The sequence below is a fragment of the Drosophila ananassae genome, chromosome XL, assembly GCF_017639315.1.
Source record: "Drosophila ananassae strain 14024-0371.13 chromosome XL, ASM1763931v2, whole genome shotgun sequence".
Taxonomy (NCBI): Eukaryota; Metazoa; Arthropoda; class Insecta; order Diptera; family Drosophilidae; genus Drosophila; species Drosophila ananassae.
In genome coordinates this window covers 9,019,483-9,043,019 of record NC_057931.1, presented here as the reverse complement: position 1 = coordinate 9,043,019, position 23,537 = coordinate 9,019,483, and the positions used below count along the sequence as shown (strand labels likewise).

Here is a 23,537-nt window from a genome sequence, read left to right as displayed (position 1 = left end):
CCGACAATAACCATTTAAGTTTTATTCAATTTCCTTAAATGCCAAAAGAAAGAGGGCTCCAAAATGTTGGGAGTCCCCCACACTCCTTGAGTCAATATTTTGGCAACCCTTCTGGTCCTGTCAAGGTCAGAGGTTGCAGGCTCTCATATTCATGGCCCACCACCCCCCACCATTCCCAACTTCCTTTTGACTATTTATCCTTGGCTGTCAGGACAAGCTGTTGCCGTTAACTGTTAACTGAGGCAAAGGGTTCGGGCCCGCATATCCTGCTCCCTTATCGCATTAATTATGCATTACAAAACGAAAATGTAAACACGAGAACACTTTGAAATGCCTCGACGCGGCCAATTAGGAGTTTCGGAAGGGAAGTCCCTTCCCAAGCGTTGGGGCGGTAGGTGTTGCATACTGTGCGGGGCCAAGCACATGGCGGACAAGTGTTGGAAAACGGAAACAAGTAACAATAACAAAAAGAAGCCAATAAGTGTCAAACTGGATGAAAGGCAGTGGCCCTCAAACTGTAAACTGAAAAGAAAAATGGAAAACTATGACAGAAAAATCCAATAAGCAGCCCTATAAACTGCACCACATTTATGTAATTTCTTGCAGTGTTACCAGTAGGGGTTGAAAAGCTTGACAAGTGCTAGGAAAACTGAGAGAAGCGTGAGAAATTGCATTTTTTAGACCTCCAGCTGTCGAACAGAGAAAACAACCCCGAAAAAACAACAACACTTGCGAATAGAAGAAAAAAAATCCTAAAAAGCTGAATGAAAGCAAGAGAGAAATGGTGAAAGAGAGAGAGAGTACTCGGTGGAAGAGAGCGAGAACAGGACTGTCAGTCGAGAAGGGAAGAATCAGCGTAACAAAAAGCAGAGCGTACAAATTGTGCAAAAGAAGACTTGTAGCTGCGCGAGTCTGTCACCCGAAAGTTACAATTACGATTTTGTTTTTTAATTTGCTTTCAAAGTACTTGGCAATTACTTAAAAAAATGACGGCAATTGCCAGTGTTCGAAACCAAATGTCGGCCATAAACTTAATCGAGGAGTAACGGTGAAGTCATCGCGGTAAAAGGCGCGCGCACACACGTCCCACATACACATAACAGTTAAATAGTGGCTGTGATGAGACACATCTGAAGGAAATTAAAGTGGTAATTGATTTTTCAAGACGAATTTCCTGCAAAAAAAAAATCCAAAAACCAATTGTGTAAACGCTGTAAGCAGATTCTGACATAAAGTGTGTGTTGTTTCTTTGAAAAATTAATAAACAAATTCATTCGTTTGAAGAACATAACATTATTGCATTGTACAACACCAAAAAGTCAAAGCAGGGCGGCCATTCACATTACTCTCGCCCTCTCCGGCGTGACAGCTAGAGGGGGTAGCTTACAACACTAGAAAACACAAAGAGAGAGAGGCTGAGAGAGAGAGAGCCAAATACCAGCACAGCTTGCGTGAGAAAGAGAGCGGGAGCGAAGATGAGAGCACATGTCAATGACAGCTGACTGCCGAGGAAGAAGAAGCAGAAGACGAAGGATAGGAAGCCCAAGAAGAAGAAGAAACGGAGAAAGGACATAACTGGAAAGGAAAGCGAAATGCTGAAGAAGAAGAACCAGTGGCAGCAAAGGGCAGACAAAATACAATAAGAGCAGGAAGCTACAAAATTATAAACAATTTAAAGCCTCCACACAAAGGACACAGGACAAAGGACAAGGACACCGTAAAAGCAACGCCAAAAACACCAAAAAAAAACCAACAAAAACACACATATCAAAATTAAGCCAAAGAAACGCCAGCAGCAACAACAACAAAACGTCCATTTACAACAACAACAACAACGAAGGAACGGCAGGATATCGAAGAATCTACAACAAGGATAACAAGGATATGGAATCATCAGCGAAATCATCATCCAAATAAGCGAAGAAATTGGGCAAAAATGCCGCTACATGCAACAACAAACAACAGTTAACCCTTAGGAATCCTTCAGGAAGGACATGGGTAAGAAGGAATAAGGATAAGGAACAATTCGCAGGTGCTACCCCCCCTTCGAAAAAAAAAACAACAAAATATGATAATTTGGACGGCAGGATATTTGGGAAAGCGTCGTCGCTGTCGCTTTTGCTTTCCCCTCTCCACCTCTCCCCACAAACAAAGGATATACCAGCAACAACGACAACAACAACAAGAGCAACAACAGCAACAATAGTAAAAGTAACAGTTAACAATAACAGTAATAAGTAGCATCTCTAAGAGTGAGAGTGAGAGAGAGAGTAAATAACCAAAAACAAAAATAAAAAACAAACAACGAAGAAAGAAATTAGCTTCCATTTGATCCTTTTGATTCAAAAAAAAAGGATAAAATTCTCATCAAAAGCAACGAATATAATTTTTTACATAAATGGATAACTATAGGAAAAAGGTAAGATCTATCCGAGAGATAATTAGATCTCTTAAATCCCTAGAAGGTGATAATATATCTTATAGGTTCTACTTCAAATAGATCCTCTTTCAAGGGAGTTCTTAATATAATATTTATATCTTTAAAGTAGGTTTTGTTCTCTGGGTTCTACTTTAAATATATCCCTTTTTGAAGGACATCCCTAATATAATATATATATCCCTAAATATCCCCTATATAGATCCTCCTCCTTCTCCCATATCCCTCAAATAGGGTCTGTATTATGGGTTCTACTTGAAATATATCCTTCTAAAAAGCATCCTTAATACCCCAGAATATCCATATATATCCCTAATATAGGTTTTGTTCTATGGGTTCATGACTTCTTAAAGTAATAATAATACCTGTTATTCCTTTATAAGGCTCTACAGTACAGGTTCTTCTTTAAAGAGATCTTTCTTCTTAAAATAATACCCTTATCCCTAAAATAGGTTCTATTCTTTATTTCTACTTCTGAAAAAACTCCCTTTATTATCTATCTTTTATAGAAAAATCATTTTTAAGAGTTTTTTTTTAGATACAAAAATTAAAAATATGTTGAAATCCTAAAAGATTCTCCGAATTTCAGGCACTATTTTATGAAATTCCTTTTTGAAATAACTTCCCCCAACATTCCTTAATATGCTCTCTCCCTGAAAAAAAAAAACCAAAACATAGAACCAAAATTCCGCAGTTTATTTTTCGAAAATAAGATCAAATAAAATATATCTCTGTAAATCTCAAGATTCTAAAAACTAATGCCTTCCAGTGACAAATCTGTTTTCGAAAACCGTACCAGGCATTCCCCCAACTGAATTATGAGTTTGGAAACATATTTCAGATATTTGTTTCGCTCCAATCCCTTTCTGGAAACCGCCCACCTGAGCAGACCAGCTACCTGACAAATTTCGTATTAATTTTTATAATTTTTTTTTTATAAAATTCCTATTTTTAGATCACTAATTTATGTGCATTTCAAAATCGGGCTGGATGGCGGATAATTTATGGCCGGAGTGCTCCCATTTGATCGAAGCTCCATACCTCCTCTCTCCATACCCTCTGCCGTCCAATTGGAAATCCAATTAAACATTTCGCATTTGAACTTTTAACCTTTTTGGACAGAGAGAGAGAGGAGTGAGGGGGGGTGGTTGTCAAGTGGGTCAACAGCAGCAGCGCCTGTTGATTGAATTTCTTCCATTGGAGGCCACTTATCGGCCATCCGTCGACTCTTTGATTGTTTGCATGATGAATAATCCCCACCACCACCCTTTCGACTGCACTTTCAATTAACGTGGGTGCATCCGTCAGATACATTCGCATTCACATTCACATTCACCGGGATGATGCAGCACAGTGGCATGTTGATTGATTGCCTGGCCCGAGGCAGAGACTATGGAGGAGGCACGTGGATCTGGGGAGTCAGGGCTCCTTGCACTGACTGGCCATTTATCTCTTTGTAAACATTGATTAGATGCGCCAGTTTCAGATGCAAAGATACAAAGATACACATTGCAGAGTCCACAGTACAGACCCAGGCACCTACTCCCATCCCATCTCATTCCATCATCCAAGTCCCATCCAATCCGCGGCCTCGTAAGTGGGCCACAATGTTAATTGCATTTGGCAATAGTCACTGAACACAATGATACCCTGTAGCTGATGGTTTTTGCTTCAGGAGAGTTTACTCGAAGAAAGGGAAATTATGGTTGATGTATTCTATATACCCAGTACTTTATGAACAAAGGGAAATTGTAATTAAAAACTATTAAGTTTTGTAATAAAATATACCTCTTATATTCATTTCTCATTGCCACTATAATTCGCAACCAGTTCTAGCCAAAAACTATATAAAGGGCAGTATCCCAGTACCTACTAAAGTAAAAAAAAATTGAATTAAAAAAAATTTTTATTTCCTTCTTGTTTCCACTACAATTCCCAACTAGTTCTACCCTAAAACTATATAAAGGCACCTTCTTCTAGAGTATTTTCTTAGTCGCTACCCTATTATTTCCCTTAGTGCATTTCGATTATAGAAAAAGTAAAGCGTTGGCGGACCTTTGTCCCCACTTTCCCTCCCATCCCCCCCCCTCAGTTTGTGAACATTGTTTCTGTTGAATTAATGATGCATGCATCCGTCATCGGAGTGCCAGTCTTTTGGCCTCTCAGCTCGCAGCTAACAGCTCCAAGTTGCCACTTTCGCCCGGAGTCGTTCCTCGCCCACATGACTCCCGTCTCCACGGCGATACTTAGTAGATACTATGGCTATGGAGCCAGTGCCTCAGACCTGAGACCTCAGATCTCAGATCCCAGTCTCTGCATTTGAAAAATGTAATGCGTTTTATGCGCCTATCCCCCAAGACTATTCAAGACTAGACTCTTTAGTACTTAGGTGGCAGATACTAGTACCTAGGGTATATTGGTTTTTGGAGACTAGATTTTAGACTTTTTAGTCATTATTTTTATACTTCTTAGAATCTAAAAGATACCTGAGATTAAGGTAGCTACTTGTCTATAGTCTATATAGTATAGTAGTTCTATTATTTATAGTTCTATAATATAATGAAAATAAATATAAAAGTTAAGAGCTCTTGGAGTTTAAAGAGTAGTCTTAACGATAAGATCTTCCAAAGACTTAAATACTTAGTATCTACCACTGCTCTTTAGTAATATTTTTCAATTATTTTTAAAAGCCAATACTCCCCTTAGTATTATTATTACTTCCCTGTCCCCCCTCTCCATTTTTAAGTGGTTTTTGCGATTGGACTTTCTTTATTTTAAACTCATCATCATCAGCATCAGGCTGGCGACGACATCATTTGCTCTGCAGTTGCTCTGGCCAGTTTCTTTAGAAGACTTGCACTTCCATTTCCACGTCCACATCCACATCCACTTCCACCGATGATGGAGCCACAAGACATGAGTCTGGGGGACTGGGGGCCGCATAAATATTTATAAATAGCGTGAAGAAGTCGCGACTCCGAAACCGAAATGATGTGATAGATATCCGCGAGATACTTTCCAGTGTCTGCTTGAGAGGCAGTGCTTTGGGTGGGTCATCCAACTGGAGGAAGGGAACAGAGTGTTATGAAATCAAAAGGATACCCTTGGCTAGGGGAAAGTTGGCCGCCATCCAGGACAGGACCTCCCAGGACCGCCGTCTGGAGCCAATCCCTTGGCATCCTGATGGATGGCCCCGCCACTGACTCATCGCTCCAGTCTCCCTGGCCTTTAATCAGGCAAATTGTTAACACCGAACCGCAAACAATCAGCCAAAGAGCCGAGTCCTTTCCAACATGTTGCCATGTATTACCAGAAAAAAAAAAAACAAAAAAGAAATGAAAACATATTTGGGCAATGAATGGGTGAGGTTTTTGGCGGAACAGAGATTAATGGGCGGGGCGATGGCGCCACTGCTGTTGCCATTCAACTTCCACTGAACAAACACACATAATCTGACAAGTAACGAGCACCTGCCTCCCTCGGCTCAGAGACTACTCCTGATCCTTCAAAGGAGTCTCGCTTAGAAGCTTCCCCTTTGAGAGCTGCCCGCCACATGACACGCACTTTCATCCGACTGACATCCGTCTCCAGCTGGAGGACTCCGTTTCTCTATTATTTTTCTTATTTGTCTTGTTTTTTTTTGGGGAAGTCATTGACACTGTGAGTCATGCGTGGGGCAAGGATAACAAACAGGACACTAAAACATGACTCTTCCAATTCGGAAGCAATAAAAAGTTGCTGGCTTTTTTTTAATAATTAATGTTTGAAATTAAAGGTCTATAAAAAATATATTAAAAATTAATAGTTTTTAGGGAATTAGAAAAAGTGAAAAGTAATATTGGAAAAAGGGGGTTTCATTATTTATTTTCTTTTAAAAAAATTACTAATCTATTACTATCTATCTAGATTCTAGAAGTAGTATTTAATTTATTTATTTTATTATTTTTTATCAAGTCTTAAAGGTTTCAATTTGTTCAAATAAATATATAAATATTTCATTAACTCTCTCTTAAGTTCTATTTTTCTATTATCTCAGCTATTAATTAAATTAACAAATTATTATAAACAACAAATACTGAAAATAAACCCTCTAAAATACCCTTAAAAACCCTCAAAAATCATAGAAAATAAATAAAATATATTTAAATATAAAAAAAGATTATAAAAGAGGATGGCTGGTGGGTGATGGGTGATGGGTGGGCTGGCTGCCTGGCCCGAACCCATGTCCCCTTGGTTCTATGACGATGCCACCCCAAAAATAAAACTCGCACGCATCACTGGAACTTCCCCGGCAGCTCAGCTGCTGCTGCTGCTCTGCTGCAATGAATTTCCCTCGGAAAATGGCAGAGACTAAGGCAGAGGCAGCAGCAGCAGCAGAGCAGCAGCAGCAGCAGCAGCAGCAGAATTTCCCAAAGCATTTCCCCCGCAGTCCAGTCGGTTGAGTTCAGTTTCGGTTTCAGTTTCAGTTTCAGTTTTGGCTTCAGTCAGTTCCTGTTGGCAGCTCGAGTCGTTCGCTTCGCAGTTCGTTCTCCGGAAATAAAAATATTAAATAGATTAATAAACAAAATCAAAATAAATACAGGAGATTAAGGAATAAAATATATTCTTGATTTTTTTTTTGCTGTGATGAAAGATTCTTTCAAAAAATAAATATTTTAAAAATAGAAAAGTGAACTTGTTTTTAACAAAAAATTCGACTTGAATTCGAAATCGAAGTCGAAACCAACCCTTCGCGATCGTTGCTCCTTTTGGCACCACCCCCGCCCGTCTACCCCCTGAACCCCGTTTTGGAACCTGAAAACCGGTTTCCCAAAAGCACCCCTCCTACCACTGACCTTTTTTTTTTTTTCGCCGCCCCTGACTCTTTTGTCGGCCACGCGAATTATTGTTGTGCGTGCGAGTGTGTCCCGGGCTGTGTGTTTGATATTTCGAGTGTGTTCTTTGGGAAACCAACCCCGCCAGAACCCAAAAAACAAACCCTAAACAGAAAGCAAACTGCCCTGATCTTATAAGAATCCAGTGAGTGAGTCAGTAGTGCCAGAAAACAGCCAGAATATATACAATATAGAATATAGTTCCATTGAAAATGGCGAAAACAGTGATAACTGACAGCAAGGACCAGCGCACAGGATGTCCTCGATGTAAGGATTTTTAGAGAAATTTATTGAATAAGCATATATTATCTTAAATATTATGAGTCTAGGTATTAAGTTTAGAGAAGTTTAAAATGATTCAAAATAAAAGGAAATATATATTCTTAAAAGATATTATTATTGTTAATAGATCATATATGTTAAAAATCTTATAGATACTCATATAGAGAAGCTCTTCATAGAGTTCTGGAGATACTCTTATTATATTTCAGTGTTTTATTAAAATAATAACATAATATCATGATATAATACCTAAAAATGATATAGTAACTGATCTTTCGGCCAGATCTTCAATTATTTTAGTATAAACAACCTTAAAACTATATACTTTCTTTTCTTAAACTGTTAAGGGAAGTATGGTATGGCTCTATAGCTCTCTCTCCTAAAACCCCCCCTATAAAATACCCCTCAACAACCCTGAACACATGCCAACCATAACTCAGAGCCCCAAGTATTAAGTTCTCATCAGATTTTTGGCTTATAGGGCGAGGGAAAAAAGACCATCTGAGATCCTCAGACCTCTGGGGAAGTGGAATCACTAATCTCCGAGTGCGAATAATGAACTGTCTGGCCGAACAATGTACATGTCTTGCGTTTTTATTCATTTTTTTTTATTATTAATATCTCGCTGGCAGTCCTAGACCTTAAGAAGTTGGCCAGACCCTTCCCCCATTTGAGTGTCTTGACGGGTTTTCTTGTTTTTTATTTTTTTGTTTTTACGTGTCGGCGGGAGACCCAGCTGCGAACAGTCGTCGCGAATGCTTCATAAAAATCTAATATTTATGAGTTGAAGAAATAGAATCGAGAATGACGAGGGGGAGTGTGGGAGTGCGGGGGCTCTGGAGAAAGCTGAAGAAAGAAAATGCTTTTTAATTGTTTTCTGTAAGTTCTGTTCTTTGTCGAAGACTCGACCCGTTCCACGGTTAATTGGTTCGACAAAAGGGTCACCTTAACGAGTTTTGATCGAAGACCAAAGTTTCTTTTTTGTTTTTTTGTTTTTTTTTAGTTTAATGACAACCTTTGTTACGCAGGTCCCCCTCTGGAAGGGGGTCTGTCGCCGCTCCGTCCTCTCCCCGCTGCCACTTACACTTCAATGCACTTTTTTCCATTCGGCCGTGCAGAGTTTTTTTTTTGCCCCACTCGGTGGTTCGGTTCTTTTTGCAACAAAAGCCTTTTCTCTAAATTAAAAATAAAGAGGGGTATGAGCGAGGGTAACCCCTTTTTTTAAGAGGGTTATGAGGCTTTTAAATACCCTACTTATGTTTTTTAAACTTGTTTGCTCGTAAATGGCTTTATTGTTTTTCCACTATGAGTTTTTTAAACTCTCTAGTATTTCATGTCTCAGAAATCCCTTTTTTAATATTATTTTTCTTTAAATTACTTTTAAAAAGTAAAAACTTAAGAACAACTTGTTTAAAAATCAAAGAAATCTAAGCAAGAATTTAAAATAAATACAATTTCAATCATTTTCTTTAATTCTAAGATTAAAATAGCCCCTTTTTAGTACCATAGACCTCAAGATCCATCTCTTATAGATGTATATAATTATTTGTATAAAAATAAAACCCATATACCCCCTTCTACATAGGGTATAGGAAAAGAAGAGAAAAAAAAACTGTAACTGCCTGGGACTGCGACAACAAAGTGCAATTGGAGGCCCTTCTGGGGTTTGAGATTCGTGGGGTTTCCATAATTAAAGTCCGCCCAGTCCAGGCTTTACGAGTTGACTTCTCCAAGCTCCCTAGCTCCCTGGCTCCCAGTTCCCAACTCCCAGCTCCAAATTCCAAACTCCAAGCCTCGGGCCATTGGCAGTTTCGTAATGAATCGAGGAAAGCTATTTAACTCGATCGGAATGGGGAAAATGGTAAATGGTAAATGGTATTTTTGTATTTTGAAATTCTAAGGTCTGAGAGCCAAGAGCTTGGAGCTCAGAGCCATTGGAGCGGAAAAACATCATTTACACCCCGAGACTGAAAAGAAAGAGAAACCCAACCCATTTCTTTCGTCACAAGCAGTTGGCATTGGATTCCCATTTTTTTGGGTTGGGGATTTTCATTTTTGAAGACTTTCAAAGGCAAAAAAAAAAAACGGAAAAAACAGAAAAATGAGAGGAAAAGCTATTGAGGAGCAGCGCTAAAATATCGCGTCGCATTTCCATTAAGAGTCCTGCAGAAAAGTCCTGGGGAGTCCACTCATCCTGCCCTCGTCCTGCCATCCAGGCATCCCGGCTCCTGGACATTGTTTGCCATTTGGCAGAGCTGCTCGAGTGCCGTCTCCTTGACAATGTGGCAGCCCAGTCAGGCTGAAGGACTTTTTCCTTTCTAATTTTTTTTCATTTTTTTTTCTCTCCAGCTTTCAAGGAGCAGCTGTGAAGCTGGAAAATGTCAAGATCGTAAAGGGTTTAAGGGGGGGAGTTTTAAGAGGATTTTTTTAAAGTAATTTCTTACTCTTTTAAAATAAAAAAAAAGTAATAAAAAAATGCAGAATAAGTCTAGAAATTTTGTATAAAAAAAGGGGGTAATAGCAGCTTAAATTCTTGACAAAAAAAAAAAAGTCAAAGGCCCGCCTTTGGGAACAAAAAAGTTTTATCAAAAGCGTAAAACTTTTGTTTTTAGTTTATTGTCTGGCAGATGGTTTGAAAAACTTTCTCCGCATATACATATATATATACTATATATATTTTTTTTATATATTCACCCCCTTTATGCGCCCCCTCCCCCCTTATTTTGCAACTGATTAAGTTAAGCCATTCGGGGCAGAGATACATCAAACGGTGTCTGCATTATAAATCAGTTTCTGGTCCTGCTGCCATTAAGGACTAAATCGACCTCATATATAACCAGGAAGGATAATGCATAAATAATGATTCGAGAGGGGTCAGGGGGCTTCACCTGCTTGGCACTTTCATTTAAAAGGATATATCTCTCTCTAAAGGATATCTGTCAAGTCCGAAGAACCATTACTTGTTTATAATTTTCTTTTCGTCCTGGCTGACAGAGTCATCTGCATGACGGAGCAGAGTTAAGCGAGGTCCTGGAGCAGAAAAGGATGCCTGGCTTGGGGCATGGGGCATGAGGCATGATGAAGCTGCCACGTTCCAGGATAATGCGAAACATGCACATTTTCAATTTCAAAGCTGCCAAAACACGCTGCAAATATTGACATTGACTGTAATGGGAAAATCAGTAACTCCGAAGGAGCATTGTCCTTAAATCCTTCAAAAAAGGGATGTGCCAACTATTTCCCCAGGATCAAAGGCGAAGAAAAAAAAACTAATTAAAATGGGATTTAAGGATAGTATTCCCTTTTTTTTTTTTGAAAAAAGAATCAATATTTTGTGGATAATTTTTTTGGAGAGAGACAGAGAGTCCTTCTGAATCATCCGAAGATATATCCCCCAATGGCTGTATATATTCTGCAGATAAGTGGCAGTTGCCCCCCCCCCCCCAGACTAGGCGGCAACAATGAAGAGGAAGAGCAGCGCGTGCCACAGAATCGGGAATGGGAATAATACTGTTGAGGAGAGTGGAGAGTGGGGAGTGGGGGTGGGGTGGCTACAATGTTTTATGGAGTGTTTTCTTGAGTGGTTCTGCCACTGATGCTGATGCCCCCTCCTACACCCTCCTACACCCCCCACTTCTGTGGCAGCTCCCCCATCCTTAAACATCCTCGTGTGGCAGCCTCTCAAACGGCTGCCGCTCTGTTGACTATAAATAACAATGGAATCATGACTCCAAATTAAACGTCGTGGCATGGACACAGGATGGATAGAGAGTGGAGGGGGGGGGGGGGGGGGGGGGGGAGGGGGTGCAAGGCAGCAACTAGGGGGTAGGTTGCACATGCAGAGGCGGCGGTACAGCTGTTTGCCGAAGAAGTCAAAGAAACACGAAGGAACGCAAATAAAATATATTTTTTTTTCTGACTCGCATCTCAGACTGGGGGAGAGAGGAAAAAGGAAAAAGGGGGGGCTCTCGTACTAACAGGAAATTAAAGGAAGGGAGGGGGAGAGGCGCCTCGGAGAGGGGCAGTCTGTTTGCGTTGCGGCACATTTTGAGTAATATTAACAAATTGCCAGAGCACTTAGAGAAATTTAAGATAAAAAAAGATTAAAATCTAAGAGAAATGGTTTAAAAAAATGTTTAAAAATTAAAGATTAAAAAAATAGACTAGAGGCTATAGCCTATAGAATAATATATATATTTTTCTCTCAGTGTAGTTTGTAATATTCCCCCCAGAGCACCTACACATAGCTCCCCCCCCTTATATATTCCTAGTACAGTCATTATATCTTCATCAAGCAAGTCTTCATTATAAACAGATTAATCATGCATCCCCCCCTTAATGTTTGGGGTGAGGGTTGGGGTGGAGGTCCTTGGAACCCTTTCAGGACCCACAGTGAGTCACCACCACAAGTGGCCAAAACTAATAGAAGCCAGAAGGCAGTAGCCCCCCTTCCACAAACTATCCATAATATGGTTAGTCATCTCGACCTAGCCCCCCCCCCTTTGTGAATAGCATTACCCCCTTAATTGCGTCTGAGCTTCAAGGATTTTCAATTGAAATTTTATTCAAATTCCGCAGCTTATTCATCTTTTTATCGGAGCGTCTTGAGCGTTTTTAGGAATTTATTTTATTGAGGGGGATTTCTATTAATTCCCCCCCTATTTATTGTCTGGGATCTGTGAGGATGTCTCCCTTTTTTCTTTCTTTTTTTATCGTAATCCGATTGTGCTTTGGAGCAAATAATTGTCGGGGAATCCTTATAGATTTTCTTCTCTTTTTTTCCCAGCAAGGAACAGATATTCCTCTATTTATTTTCGAGAAAAGTGTCTCCAAATATGGTTATCTGATATATTTTTTGTTTTAAAGCCAGCTCTTTCCATAAGGACAAGCTAACACCTGGTGTTTAATCATTTTCACATGCCAGAGACAGAGTGGGGGTATAGGGTTCGACCCCCCTTTGAGAGACAGAAAAAAAAAGATAGAGATTGGAAATCCAATAACGAAAATTGCCAGGATTTGGCTGTCTGTCTGGGATATTCATAGATGGCCTGGCCCAGCTGTGTGTCTATCCTAGAAAACGCATTTAGATAAAGTCGAAAAAGAAGGATTCCTTCCTCTTTCCCCCTTCTCACAGCCAGGAGGCTCTGGCGCGCCTAAAAGCAGGCAATTCATTTGAATCTGAGAAGAGTTTAGGCGAAAGTTTGGTCCTACACGGCCATTAAATAAGCCATTGGCCGTGCAACTTTTAGTTTTTAGCGGTTTCCAGGCACAAGCCTGTTTAATGGCTCAAGTTTCTCGTTCCAGACTCTTGGTCCTTGATTTCCTTAAAGGTTCCACCCGTTCAGGATCTCAGTTTCTTCCTTCTTCTTTTTTCCAGAGTTCGTAGAGTTTGCATGTCCATAACTCTTGTCTATTGTAGTTCGCTTATCCTGTGGACTGGGCAGGTCCTTTCCTGGCATATCCTTTGGCTGGTAAAGTAAAACTACTCCCTGTTCCGACTCCCAACTCCCAACTTCCTCGGAATTCCCGGCTCATGTCATGACGGGCATAAACTTTGGCATTTTATATGTATGTGCGTGGTGGGAAAGTCAGTCCCCCCCTTTTGATACTATTTTTGGCGGCTTATCTATTCTTTTTTTTATTTTTTTGTTCCTTGCCGCAATGGCAAGGACCTCGATACATTCACCCCGCTTGTTCCTCCTGCCTCTCCCGCCCCTCCAGCACAGCGGAGGACATTAAGCAATTGACCCATTTGGGGTACACAATCCCGGGAATCCTGTCTGACAACTAATAATGCGATAGGTGGCGACACTTGTGGTAACAAAAAAAAGCGAAAAAAAAGAGTATTAGTTGCTGCTCCACCCACCCACTGCTTTGTTTCGAACTCAATAGTTGATTGCTTCGCCTCCTAGGACCAGAACCAGGACCAGGACCAGGACCGACTGCTTCCGGCTTTGTTTAGTTGTCAGTTTGGTTTCCTGACGTGCCAAATGAAGTTATTTCTTTCCTGTCTCCGGCAACAGCCACTCCCTCCGGCTCCGGCTCCGTGGCTGTGGCTGTGGCAGTTGCAGTTGCATTACTTGCAAATTGTTGTGTAACCATAAAAATACTCATTTCCTGGGCAGGATGGTGGCATGTGGCATGTACTCCTCGTGTTCCTTGCCCCTCCCAAGTCTGGGGCAAGTGTTAAATGGTGCTCCTTAATTACACAACTTTTGTGGGCCTGGCAGGATGGGGATCTCTTCCCGTTGTCCTTTTTTTTTTCGTATTTTCCAAGTGTCTAGTATCCGAGACCCGACTTCCCGAAGCTAATCCCTGGATGCCGCCTGGGTCATGTGTAACCATTAGACCGAAGACCCTCTCCCTTCTGGCGAACTTTTTTTTTTCGTATTTTCCAAGTGTCTAGTATCCGAGACCCGACTTCCCGAAGCTAATCCCTGGATGCCGCCTGGGTCATGTGTAACCATTAGACCGAAGACCCTCTCCCTTCTGGCGAACTTAGTGCGAATTTAATTTAATTTCCACAAAGTTTTCTCCCAACTCGAGACTAACCCGTATCCTTTTATCCTTTTTTTTTCTCGCTCGTCCTTAGGTGCGTGCTATGGAACAGCGGCTGAGTGAGTGGCCCAAACCACCGCCACCTCAGCAGCAGCAGCAGCAGGCCCAGCACCAGCACCAGCTCTCACATCCGCATCCACATCCCCAGGAGCAGCCCAGAAGTAACAGTTCGCCCAGCCATCAAGTGGGATTGCCAACTGTAGGAGGAGTAGGAGGAGTAGGAGGAGGAGGAGGATCGGGAGTCGCCACACCGCCCATCCAAGAGGCAGAGAAGACCATCACATCGCTGGAGATCCAGGTGGAGGAGCAGCGTCAGCTGAGACTCCACGACGCCCGACAAATCGAAGCCAAGGCGGCCAAGATCAAGGAGTGGGTGAACAACAAGCTCCGCGACCTCGAAGAGCAGAACCAACTGCTCCGCGAGCAGAACATCAAGTGCAACCAGCAGCTGGAGCTCCTCAAGAACCACATCGCCAATCAGTCGCAGCGCCACAGCATCGTCGGTCCGGTCCGGAATAGCCTAAGCTTGGACGTCCAGGACTTTGCGGGCGGCAGTGGCGTGGGAGTCGGTGGCTCCAATCCCGAGCACCGGCGACGCAGCGAAAGTCTCGATCCCCAGGAGATCATAGGCAGACCCCTTACCAGCTCCTATCCCCATCACCAGCACCGCAGGAATCTCTCGATGGAGCCGCAGGAGCTGGAACGCAATCTGGTGGCAGCCGTCGACGGGCTCACTTTGGCGCCGCTCTCGAGCATTTCCAGCAAGGCGCCCGGATCGGTGACATCCTCGGGTGCCCGGCCCGACAGCTCCGACACGGACACCGCCCACGACTATGCGGAGATCTATACGCCCTCCTGCGAGAAGCTGCCCGCCTGGATGAAGAACAACCCGGCCCTGATGGCCAGTGGCGGCAACTCCAGCACCACCACCACGACCACCAGCGAGCTGGGAGTGCCACGTCCGCCCACCCCGCCGCTGCATCGCTTCCCCAGTTGGGAGGCCAAGATCTACCAGGTGGCCAACGACGGACTGGCCGGCACCGGAGGCACCAGCACGGCGGAGAGCACCACCAGCCAGGAGCCGGACATCCAGGAGGGAACTACAGGAGGAGGAGCCGGAGAAACCGGAACCGGGACTGGAACGAGTCTCTCGAATGGCCGGCGACATGGCCACAACACCGGAGACGGACACGGAACACTGGGCAGTACGCCGGGCACACCATTACCGCCGTCGAGGCAGCAACAAACCGCCAGCGGCGGCTTCTGTGATATATCCGTGCCCGTTTATGCCACGGTCAAGGGCCGGGCCTCCCAGATCCGGTCGATGCCCTTCACCGGCGACTCCAGTGATGACTCTAGCGATGGCGAGGATCATGCCGTCATGCTCACCCATCACTCGCACAACTCCTCCAGCACGGACAACACGGAGACCTCGACGTCGGGCAGTGCCTCAAGTCCCTCGAAGAGCCTGAAGACCTCCTCCAGCCTGAGTCCGGCGAAGCGGAGTGGTTCGGAGAGTCCCAAGAACGCCAAGGCGCGTGGTAAGTTGGCCCGATCTCTGATCCTCTTTGGTCCTGTTAGATCCCTTCGTGCAATCCGGCGTAGCGTAGCCTCCTTGGAGAGAAAGTCCCTGGAAGGACTCTAGTGTCCACTAGAAAAGTAACAACACTTGACACTACTAACACTTGAACTCTATCCCCACATATCCTAGACGATCCTTGTAAAGTTCCTCCTTAACTGCATCCTGAATCCTCTCTAGAAATGCCTGCTTCTCCCCCCAAAAGATTCTTGTAGAATCTAGAAAGCTCTATAGAAAGTCTAACTCTAACAACTTGCGATTCTAACCACTTTTGTCCATCAATCGACCATCGCCGACCGAATAACCACATAACCTTTGACCTCCGACCTCTAGTCCAACTCCAACCACGCACATCCATCACCCACACCACCAGCCAGCATCTTCAACCGCACTCGCTTCCGCACCATCACCTCCACCACCACCATCACCATACTCTGCCCCACAACCACAATAACCACCACAACCTCAACCTCAACCACAACCACCCGTTCCAAGGGGCCCAGACGACGCTGCTGGTGACGCCATCGAATGGCCAGAATACGCTGCCACGCCCTCGCACGCCCACGAGGCGCAACCACGGCCCCCTCTTGCCCAACCACCAAGCCCCCCTCCTGCAGCACATGCGTGGCACAGTAATTTCAGATCTCTCCTTTGAATCAGGACTCTCGGACGACTACGCCCTGCCCCCGGACGCCGTCTCCGAGTCGACCTGCATGGACGCCTCCATGCCCTCGCTCCTGATGCGCCAATCCTACGTCGACTCGCCCAGCAAGAAGATCGAGTCCCTGGAGAAGGTAACTATGGCTTCTTTTCTGTCTAGAAATAGGATGGGATAGAATAAGATGGGAGTATCCCCTTGGAAAAATTCAAAAAAATTTAAAACCATATTTAAGGAATATTTTGAATAAGGAAATAAGCTACTAGGATCGCTGATTATAGAACTGTATGCCTTTTTCCGATCGGATATAAATTAGAGAAGTTATGAGTATCGGAAGGGGGCAAAGTTGAGATTATCGGAAAATGCGATTTTTCAAGGGGTACCCCTTGGAAAAATTCGAAAAAATTTAAAACCACATTTAAGGAATATTTCGAATAAGGAAATGATCTTCTAGGATCTCTGATTATAGAACTGTATGCCTTTTTCCGATCGGATATAAATTAGAGAAGTTATGAGTATCGGAAGGGGGCAAAGTTGAGATTATCGGAAAATGCGATTTTTCAAGGGGTACCCCTTGGAAAAATTCGAAAAAATTTAAAACCACATTTAAGGAATATTTCGAATAAGGAAATGATCTTCTAGGATCTCTGATTATAGAACTGTATGCCTTTTTCCGATCGGATATAAATTAGAGAAGTTATGAGTATCGGAAGGAGGCAAAGTTGAGATCATCGGAAATTGCGTTTTTTCAAGGGGTACCCCTTGGAAAAATTCGAAAAAATTTAAAACCACATTTAAGGAATATTTCGAATGAGGAAATGATCTTCTAAGATCTCTGATTATAGAACTGTATGCCTTTTTGCGATCGGATATATATTAGAGAAGTTATGAGTTTCGGAAGGGGGCAAAGTTGAGATTATCGGAAAATGCGATTTTTCAAGGGGTACCCCTTGGAAAAATTCGAAAAAATTTAAAACCACATTTAAGGAATATTTCGAATAAGGAAATGATCTTCTAGGATCTCTGATTATAGAACTGTATGCCTTTTTCCGATCGGATATAAATTAGAGAAGTTATGAGTATCGGAAGGAGGCAAAGTTGAGATCATCGGAAATTGCGTTTTTTCAAGGGGTACCCCTTGGAAAAATTCGAAAAAATTTAAAACCACATTTAAGGAATATTTCGAATGAGGAAATGATCTTCTAAGATCTCTGATTATAGAACTGTATGCCTTTTTGCGATCGGATATATATTAGAGAAGTTATGAGTTTCGGAAGGGGGCAAAGTTGAGATTATCGGAAAATGCGATTTTTCAAGGGGTACCCCTTGGAAAAATTCGAAAAAATTGAAAACCATATTTAAGGAATATTTTGAAAGAGGAAATAAGCTACTAGGATCTCTGATTATAGAACTGTATGCCTTTTTCCGATCGGATATATATTACAGAAGTTATGGGTATCGGAAGGGGGCAAAGTTCGTCACCTTTCTTATAGATTATACTAAACCTGAACCCTCCACTTGGTCCTCCTTTCCAGATGGGCCACCTAGCCAAGCTCGGTGGCAAGCTGAAGACGTGGCGCAAGCGATGGTTCGTGTTGAAGAACGGGTCCCTGAACTACTGGAAGAGCCAGCACGACGTGCAACGCAAGCCCCAGGGCCAGATCCAGCTGGACGAGGCCTGTCGCATCAACCGGGCGGAGGGAGCCTCCACCTTCGAGATCGACACCGGGAAGAAGGTCTACTACCTCACGGCCGACTCGCACGCCACCATGGACGACTGGATCCGGGTGCTGCAGAACGTGCAGCGGAGGAATGCCACCAAGCTGCTGTTGAGCCGCGACGACCAGAAGCCCACGGTGCAGGGTTGGGTCACCAAGGTGAAGAACGGCCATGCCAAGAAGTGCTGGTGCGTTCTCCTTGGCAAGATGTTCCTCTATTTCAAGGCCCCAGCCGAAACGGTGAGTATTTCTTGATATCCATGCTGAAAACTTATACTAATTAGTTTTATAAATTCCTTTTAGAATCCCCTGGGTCAGATAAACATGCGGGATGCTCGAGTGGAGGAGGTGGAGCACGTTTCCGATTCGGATTCCGAGGAGCGCGAGGATGCTGCCCAGGATCAGGCCCGGCTAACGGTTGCCATCTATCCGGCCCATCAGGGACCGACCTATCTGATCCTCTCCGGCAAACCGGAAAGGGATAACTGGCTCTACCATCTCACGGTGGTCTCTGGAGGCGGTCCTAGTGCTGGCACCCAGTACGAACAGCTTGTCCAGAAGCTCATGGAAACCGACGGCGATCCAAGTGGGTTTTACTTTTCTATTTCTTCTGAAGATCTTCTCATAACTCTTGTTTCTTTGTAGACTGCGTTCTGTGGCGTCATCCCATACTACTGCACACCAAAGACACCATCACGGCACCGCTTTCGTCCATGCACACGGAGACAATGCAGCCGGAGGCCATCAAGCTCTTCAAGGTGAGATTAATTAGCCCTCTCTTGTAATATTAGTTTCTGAAACCAAATCTTAAAACCCCTTTAGAGCATCCAGTTGTTCATGTCGGTGGCGGTGAACCAGCCCGGCATCGACTACCATGTTGTGTTGGCCCAGAACGCCCTCCAGCACGCCCTGGACATGCCCGAGCTACAGACGGAGATGATCTGCATCCTGATCAAGCAGACCTCCCGGCACATGGGCCAGAAGCTCAGTGTCGGCGTCCAGGTAAACAAGAAGCTGGGCAAGCAAACGCGCGTAAGTTTTTCAGTTGCAAAGCTTCTTATGTCCCACTCTCCCCACTGTCCCCATTGTACCTTATTAACCTCCTCTAATGGATAAAAAGAAATCCCTGCATCCCCAACAATTGTGTTTAGTTGAATGTCCTTGTTTTTTGGTTTTTTGATGTAGCATCTCTCCCTAATCCCCCTAAACTTCCCTTTCAAGTCCCACTAACAAATTGCAAGAACAGCCCAAGAACTAAAGAGCGTCCAAGCTGTTGGGTAAACTGTACTCGAAAAGGTACAGTCACCACCCCGAGTCTCCATAGGTATTATTTTCTTTGCGATCATAACCTAAAACGAATAAAGGCTTTGCTTTAAGATACAAGCTTACGAACGCTTTCGAAAATAACATGAATAATCCACAAAATATATCATATCGAATAAACTATATATACCCAAACACTAACCAATAATATATCATCACAGCATGCTCATCTAACCTCATAAATAACCATATTTCGATTGGTTTTTGATTTATTTTTGAGTTAAAGTACTTCTTGAGTTTCGTTTCGTAGAGAACAGACAAAAAATTTCCCCCATAACTGTCAGACATGTATCCTGTATGTACATATAGCTTTCAATACATATCTGTATAACTCTATGTGTATCCATAATTGTAATTAATCATCAAACGTGCAAAAAACGACAACAACTACAGCTCATTGTAAAAAGTATTTGCTGTAAATTTAATCAAAAATAAATGAAACACAATTCACTGAAAAATCAAAACCCCAAAAAAAAAAACACCACTAGAATGAATCACCAAACCACCGATCAACAAACATAACACCAAGTTACGCAGCAGCTTATAAATATTTTTAAAGCTCAGTGTATTCTTATCTCCTTTGAGACTTTTGCATTTACCAGCACTGGCGGAGTGATCGCGAATCTGTGTTGGTAAATGTGTTTGCATACATTTCGTTATACTCTTCTGTTAACTGCTTCAATTTATTTTCTTAATTCGCTTGGATGTGCTGTATATTTCTCTATGTCTCGTTATATCGTTATTCTTTGTCGCATTATTGCTTTTTTTAACGAACATTACGAAGCGTTAAACGTTACAAAAGAACACTGCAAACAGAAAACAACATTCATCACTAAAGATTTAAAAAAAAAAACAAAAAATATAAAACCAAAAACACACACTGATAATTAATGATGAGTCGAACAACAAAAATTGATCCGAATATGTTCTCTGGCTTCTTCTTCTCTTCTACATCATTTTGTTGCATTGCGTTGCGTTGCGTTGCGTTACGTTACGTATTCGAATGTGTTTCGTGAACATACGTTTTTCAACACTGTACCAAAACCGAACCGAACCGAACTGAACCGAATGACATCGCGAAATTTACAGCAACTACTGTTGTGCGCCACCCAAAGCCTGTTCACCTGTGATACCCAACAGGCGGGCCACGCTCAAGCCAACGGCAGTTCGCCCACCTCCATACAGGTATGCGGGGAAATTTATGGTCTCACTAATACAACATACCGTTTACCAACACTCTCTCTCTCTCTGTCTGTGTGTGTTGTGCGAGTACAGTTGCGTTCGATTTAAGTAGTCACGTAGTTAACTCTCTCTCTCTCTCCTAACCTCACATCTACTAACTCCATTCTCTTACAAGTTCCTCCCTAAACTTGATCCTTTGATGTCTAATCTTATGATATCCGATTCGTAGGCTCCAGCTGCCACGCCCATTATCGACTGCAAAAGCAACCCGCCCGCCTACAGCTTCGTCCAGGGCTGGCAACTCCTGGCCCTGGCCGTGTCCCTATTCGTTCCCCGTTCGAGCCGACTGCTCTGGTACCTCAAGCTCCACTTGTCCCGGAATGCGGACAGTAAGACGGAAACGGGCAAGTACGCCGCCTACTGCGAGAGGGCTCTGGAGAGGACCCTGAAGAACGGTGGACGGGAGACGAAACCCTCTCGGATGGAGGTGCTATCGATATTGCTCAAGAATCCCTATCACCATTCACTGCCACATGCGATTCCCGTGCACATGATGAACTCCACCTACCAGGTAGGTTTCTCTTCTGTCTCCTTAACCTTTTACTTGAATAATCTCATACTTTTATGTCCTTTCCCGCACAGGTGGTGTCCTTTGATGGTTCGACAACGATTGAGGAGTTCCAGGCCACCTTGGCCCACGAACTGGGCACCCGAGATGCCACCAATGGCTTCTGCCTGTTCAGCGATGATCCTATTGAGAAGGATCTGGAGCATTATCTGGAGCCGCTGGCCAAGCTGTGCGACGTGATCAGCAAGTGGGAGACGGCGCTGAGGGAGAAGGGATCCGGAAAGTTCGAGAACTCTAGGGTCATCCAGCTGAGCTACAAGAACCGCCTCTACTGGAAGCACACCATCAAGTGCGAGACGGACAAGGAGCGGCTGTTGCTGTGCTACCAGACCAATGCCCAGATCGTCCAGGGACGCTTCCCCCTCTCCAGGGAACTGGCCCTGGAGCTGGCCTCCCTGATGTCGCAGATCGATATGGGCGACTATTCGCTGGAGAAGTCGCGGGACGTGGGCGTGGGCCTCAAGGGACTGGACAAGTTCTATCCGTACCGCTACCGGGACGCCCTGGGCGCTGAGCAGCTGAAGGATGTCCAGGAACTGCTGGTGTCCAAGTGGATGCTGCTCAAGGGACGATCCACGCTGGACTGCGTGCGCATATACCTGACCTGCTGCCGGAAGTGGCCGTACTTCGGAGCCTGCCTGTTCCAGGCCAAGCCTCGCCAGAGCGAGACATCCTCGGCAGGCACCTCGCCGGTGGCCTGGCTGGCCGTGGCCGAGGATGCGCTGAATGTCCTGGAACTGTCGACCATGGCGCCGGTGGCGCGGTATCCCTACAGCTCGGTGATGACGTTCGGCGGCTGCCAGGATGACTTTATGCTGGTGGTGTCGCACGACGATGGCGGCGGCTGCGAGCAGAAGCTTCTGTTCGCGATGAGCAAGCCCAAGATCCTGGAAATCACACTGCTCATTGCCGACTACATGAACGCATTGGGGCACACGGTGCCGGGTACTCCCCAGATGAACTCCCTGACCCGGAACGGATCGCACCGCTCGCTGCGGACGTCCCAGCGCCCGACCACGGCCGGAGGCGGCAGTGGAGCCACGGTGGCCGGGGGTGTGGGCACCGGATTCTCCACCAACGCCACCACCACGGCCCACAACACCCTCAACTCGCACGCCACGCACACGTTGAATTCGAATCACTCGCACACTCTGAGCAGCTCCCACCATGCCGGCGGCGGTGGCAGCCAGCCCGGCACCCTGAGCTCCGGCCACCATCATCCGCACCACCTGCACCACCATCAGCAACAGCAGCACCATCAGCCGGATATACTGAAGAGCACGCCGGACCATCAGAGGATTAAATAGGTAACAAATGCCACAAAGCCCACTGTACATAGCCTCAGAAGACGAGAAGTGAGAAGGATCATACATATAAAGGACTAAAAACGGATACATATGCACCAGCCTAGCGGCAACAAATATACACCTAACGTTAGAAGGATATATATATAAACAGTTAGAGCAAGGATCTACGGAGGAGGATGACATAATGGATATATAGCTTAAAAGGCCCGGGGTTGGGAACTCTCTTCTCCTTGCGCAGAAAACTATGAACACTTACTAACACTTATTTCCTAAGCTAATAACGGTACTCGTACTCTAAACTTTAACTGTAAACGCAAGCATGCATATATATATATATATATGAATATATATATTATATTAATTTTTTTTTTTAATAGTCCTAAGCTCACTATTTAAGCTTATCCCCCAAAAAGAAAGTGCGGGAGGTAGCTGGAAAAAAAACGAAATGAAAACTGTAAACAGAACTCTAATCTCGATGTTCAGATTCTTTATTTTTTTTTTTCATTATATTATAACTATTTTTTTTTAAAGCAAAACTATATAGAATTTCGAGTACTCTTGCTCTTCGATGCTTTGTAATGGAATCTCAATTCGTAATTCGTAATTTGTAATTTGTAATTTGTAATTGTCCCTCCATGCGCGAAAACTGCCTTTTAAATTTGTAGATGTCGGAGCCAAGAACGAGAAACAAAGAAATCAAGCCAAAATAAAAAAAAAAAACCAAACAAAACAATTAGAATTAGCTGAAACCAATTGAGAAACAAACGAAAAACACAACAAATATTTTGTAATGAATTTTTGCAACATCAACCAACTAGCATCTCCATTTAAAAAGCTTAAAAAAAAAAACTAATAAAATCCAGGTGTTTATAAATACATATAGTATCTATAAGTATCCAAGTATCTATGAGTCCCGGATCTGGTTTCCGCTTTCAGCAGCGTTTTTTTATAAACCAACTATTTCGAAATATTATTTTTTAAAGCCTCACCT

At 43.7% G+C, this 23,537-nt stretch overlaps 1 protein-coding gene across 15 annotated transcripts in view; it reads left to right on the top strand.

The window, feature by feature from the left end:
* The window catches only part of LOC6504725 (uncharacterized protein CG43867), a 104,379-nt gene extending 80,959 nt beyond the window's left edge, over positions 1-23,420 (top strand). For 5 of the 15 annotated variants that reach the window (XM_032453204.2, XM_044717050.1, XM_001966288.4 and 2 more), the window contains 9 exons: positions 14,186-15,692; positions 16,064-16,524; positions 17,924-18,346; positions 18,410-18,692; positions 18,752-18,864; positions 18,929-19,138; positions 20,519-20,614; positions 20,841-21,182; positions 21,254-23,420. In XM_032453204.2, the coding sequence (XP_032309095.1) occupies positions 14,186-15,692; positions 16,064-16,524; positions 17,924-18,346; positions 18,410-18,692; positions 18,752-18,864; positions 18,929-19,138; positions 20,519-20,614; positions 20,841-21,182; positions 21,254-22,546 (4,728 nt within the window). In that variant the 3' untranslated portion in view covers positions 22,547-23,420. Of the gene's footprint in view, positions 1-796; positions 2,420-7,080; positions 7,579-14,185; positions 15,693-16,063; positions 16,525-17,923; positions 18,347-18,409; positions 18,693-18,751; positions 18,865-18,928; positions 19,139-20,518; positions 20,615-20,840; positions 21,183-21,253 lie in introns of those variants that run through there. The other 10 variants (XM_014904303.3, XM_014904304.3, XM_032453212.2 and 7 more) reach the window with 9 other exon arrangements.
* The last annotated feature ends 117 nt before the right edge of the window (positions 23,421-23,537 follow it).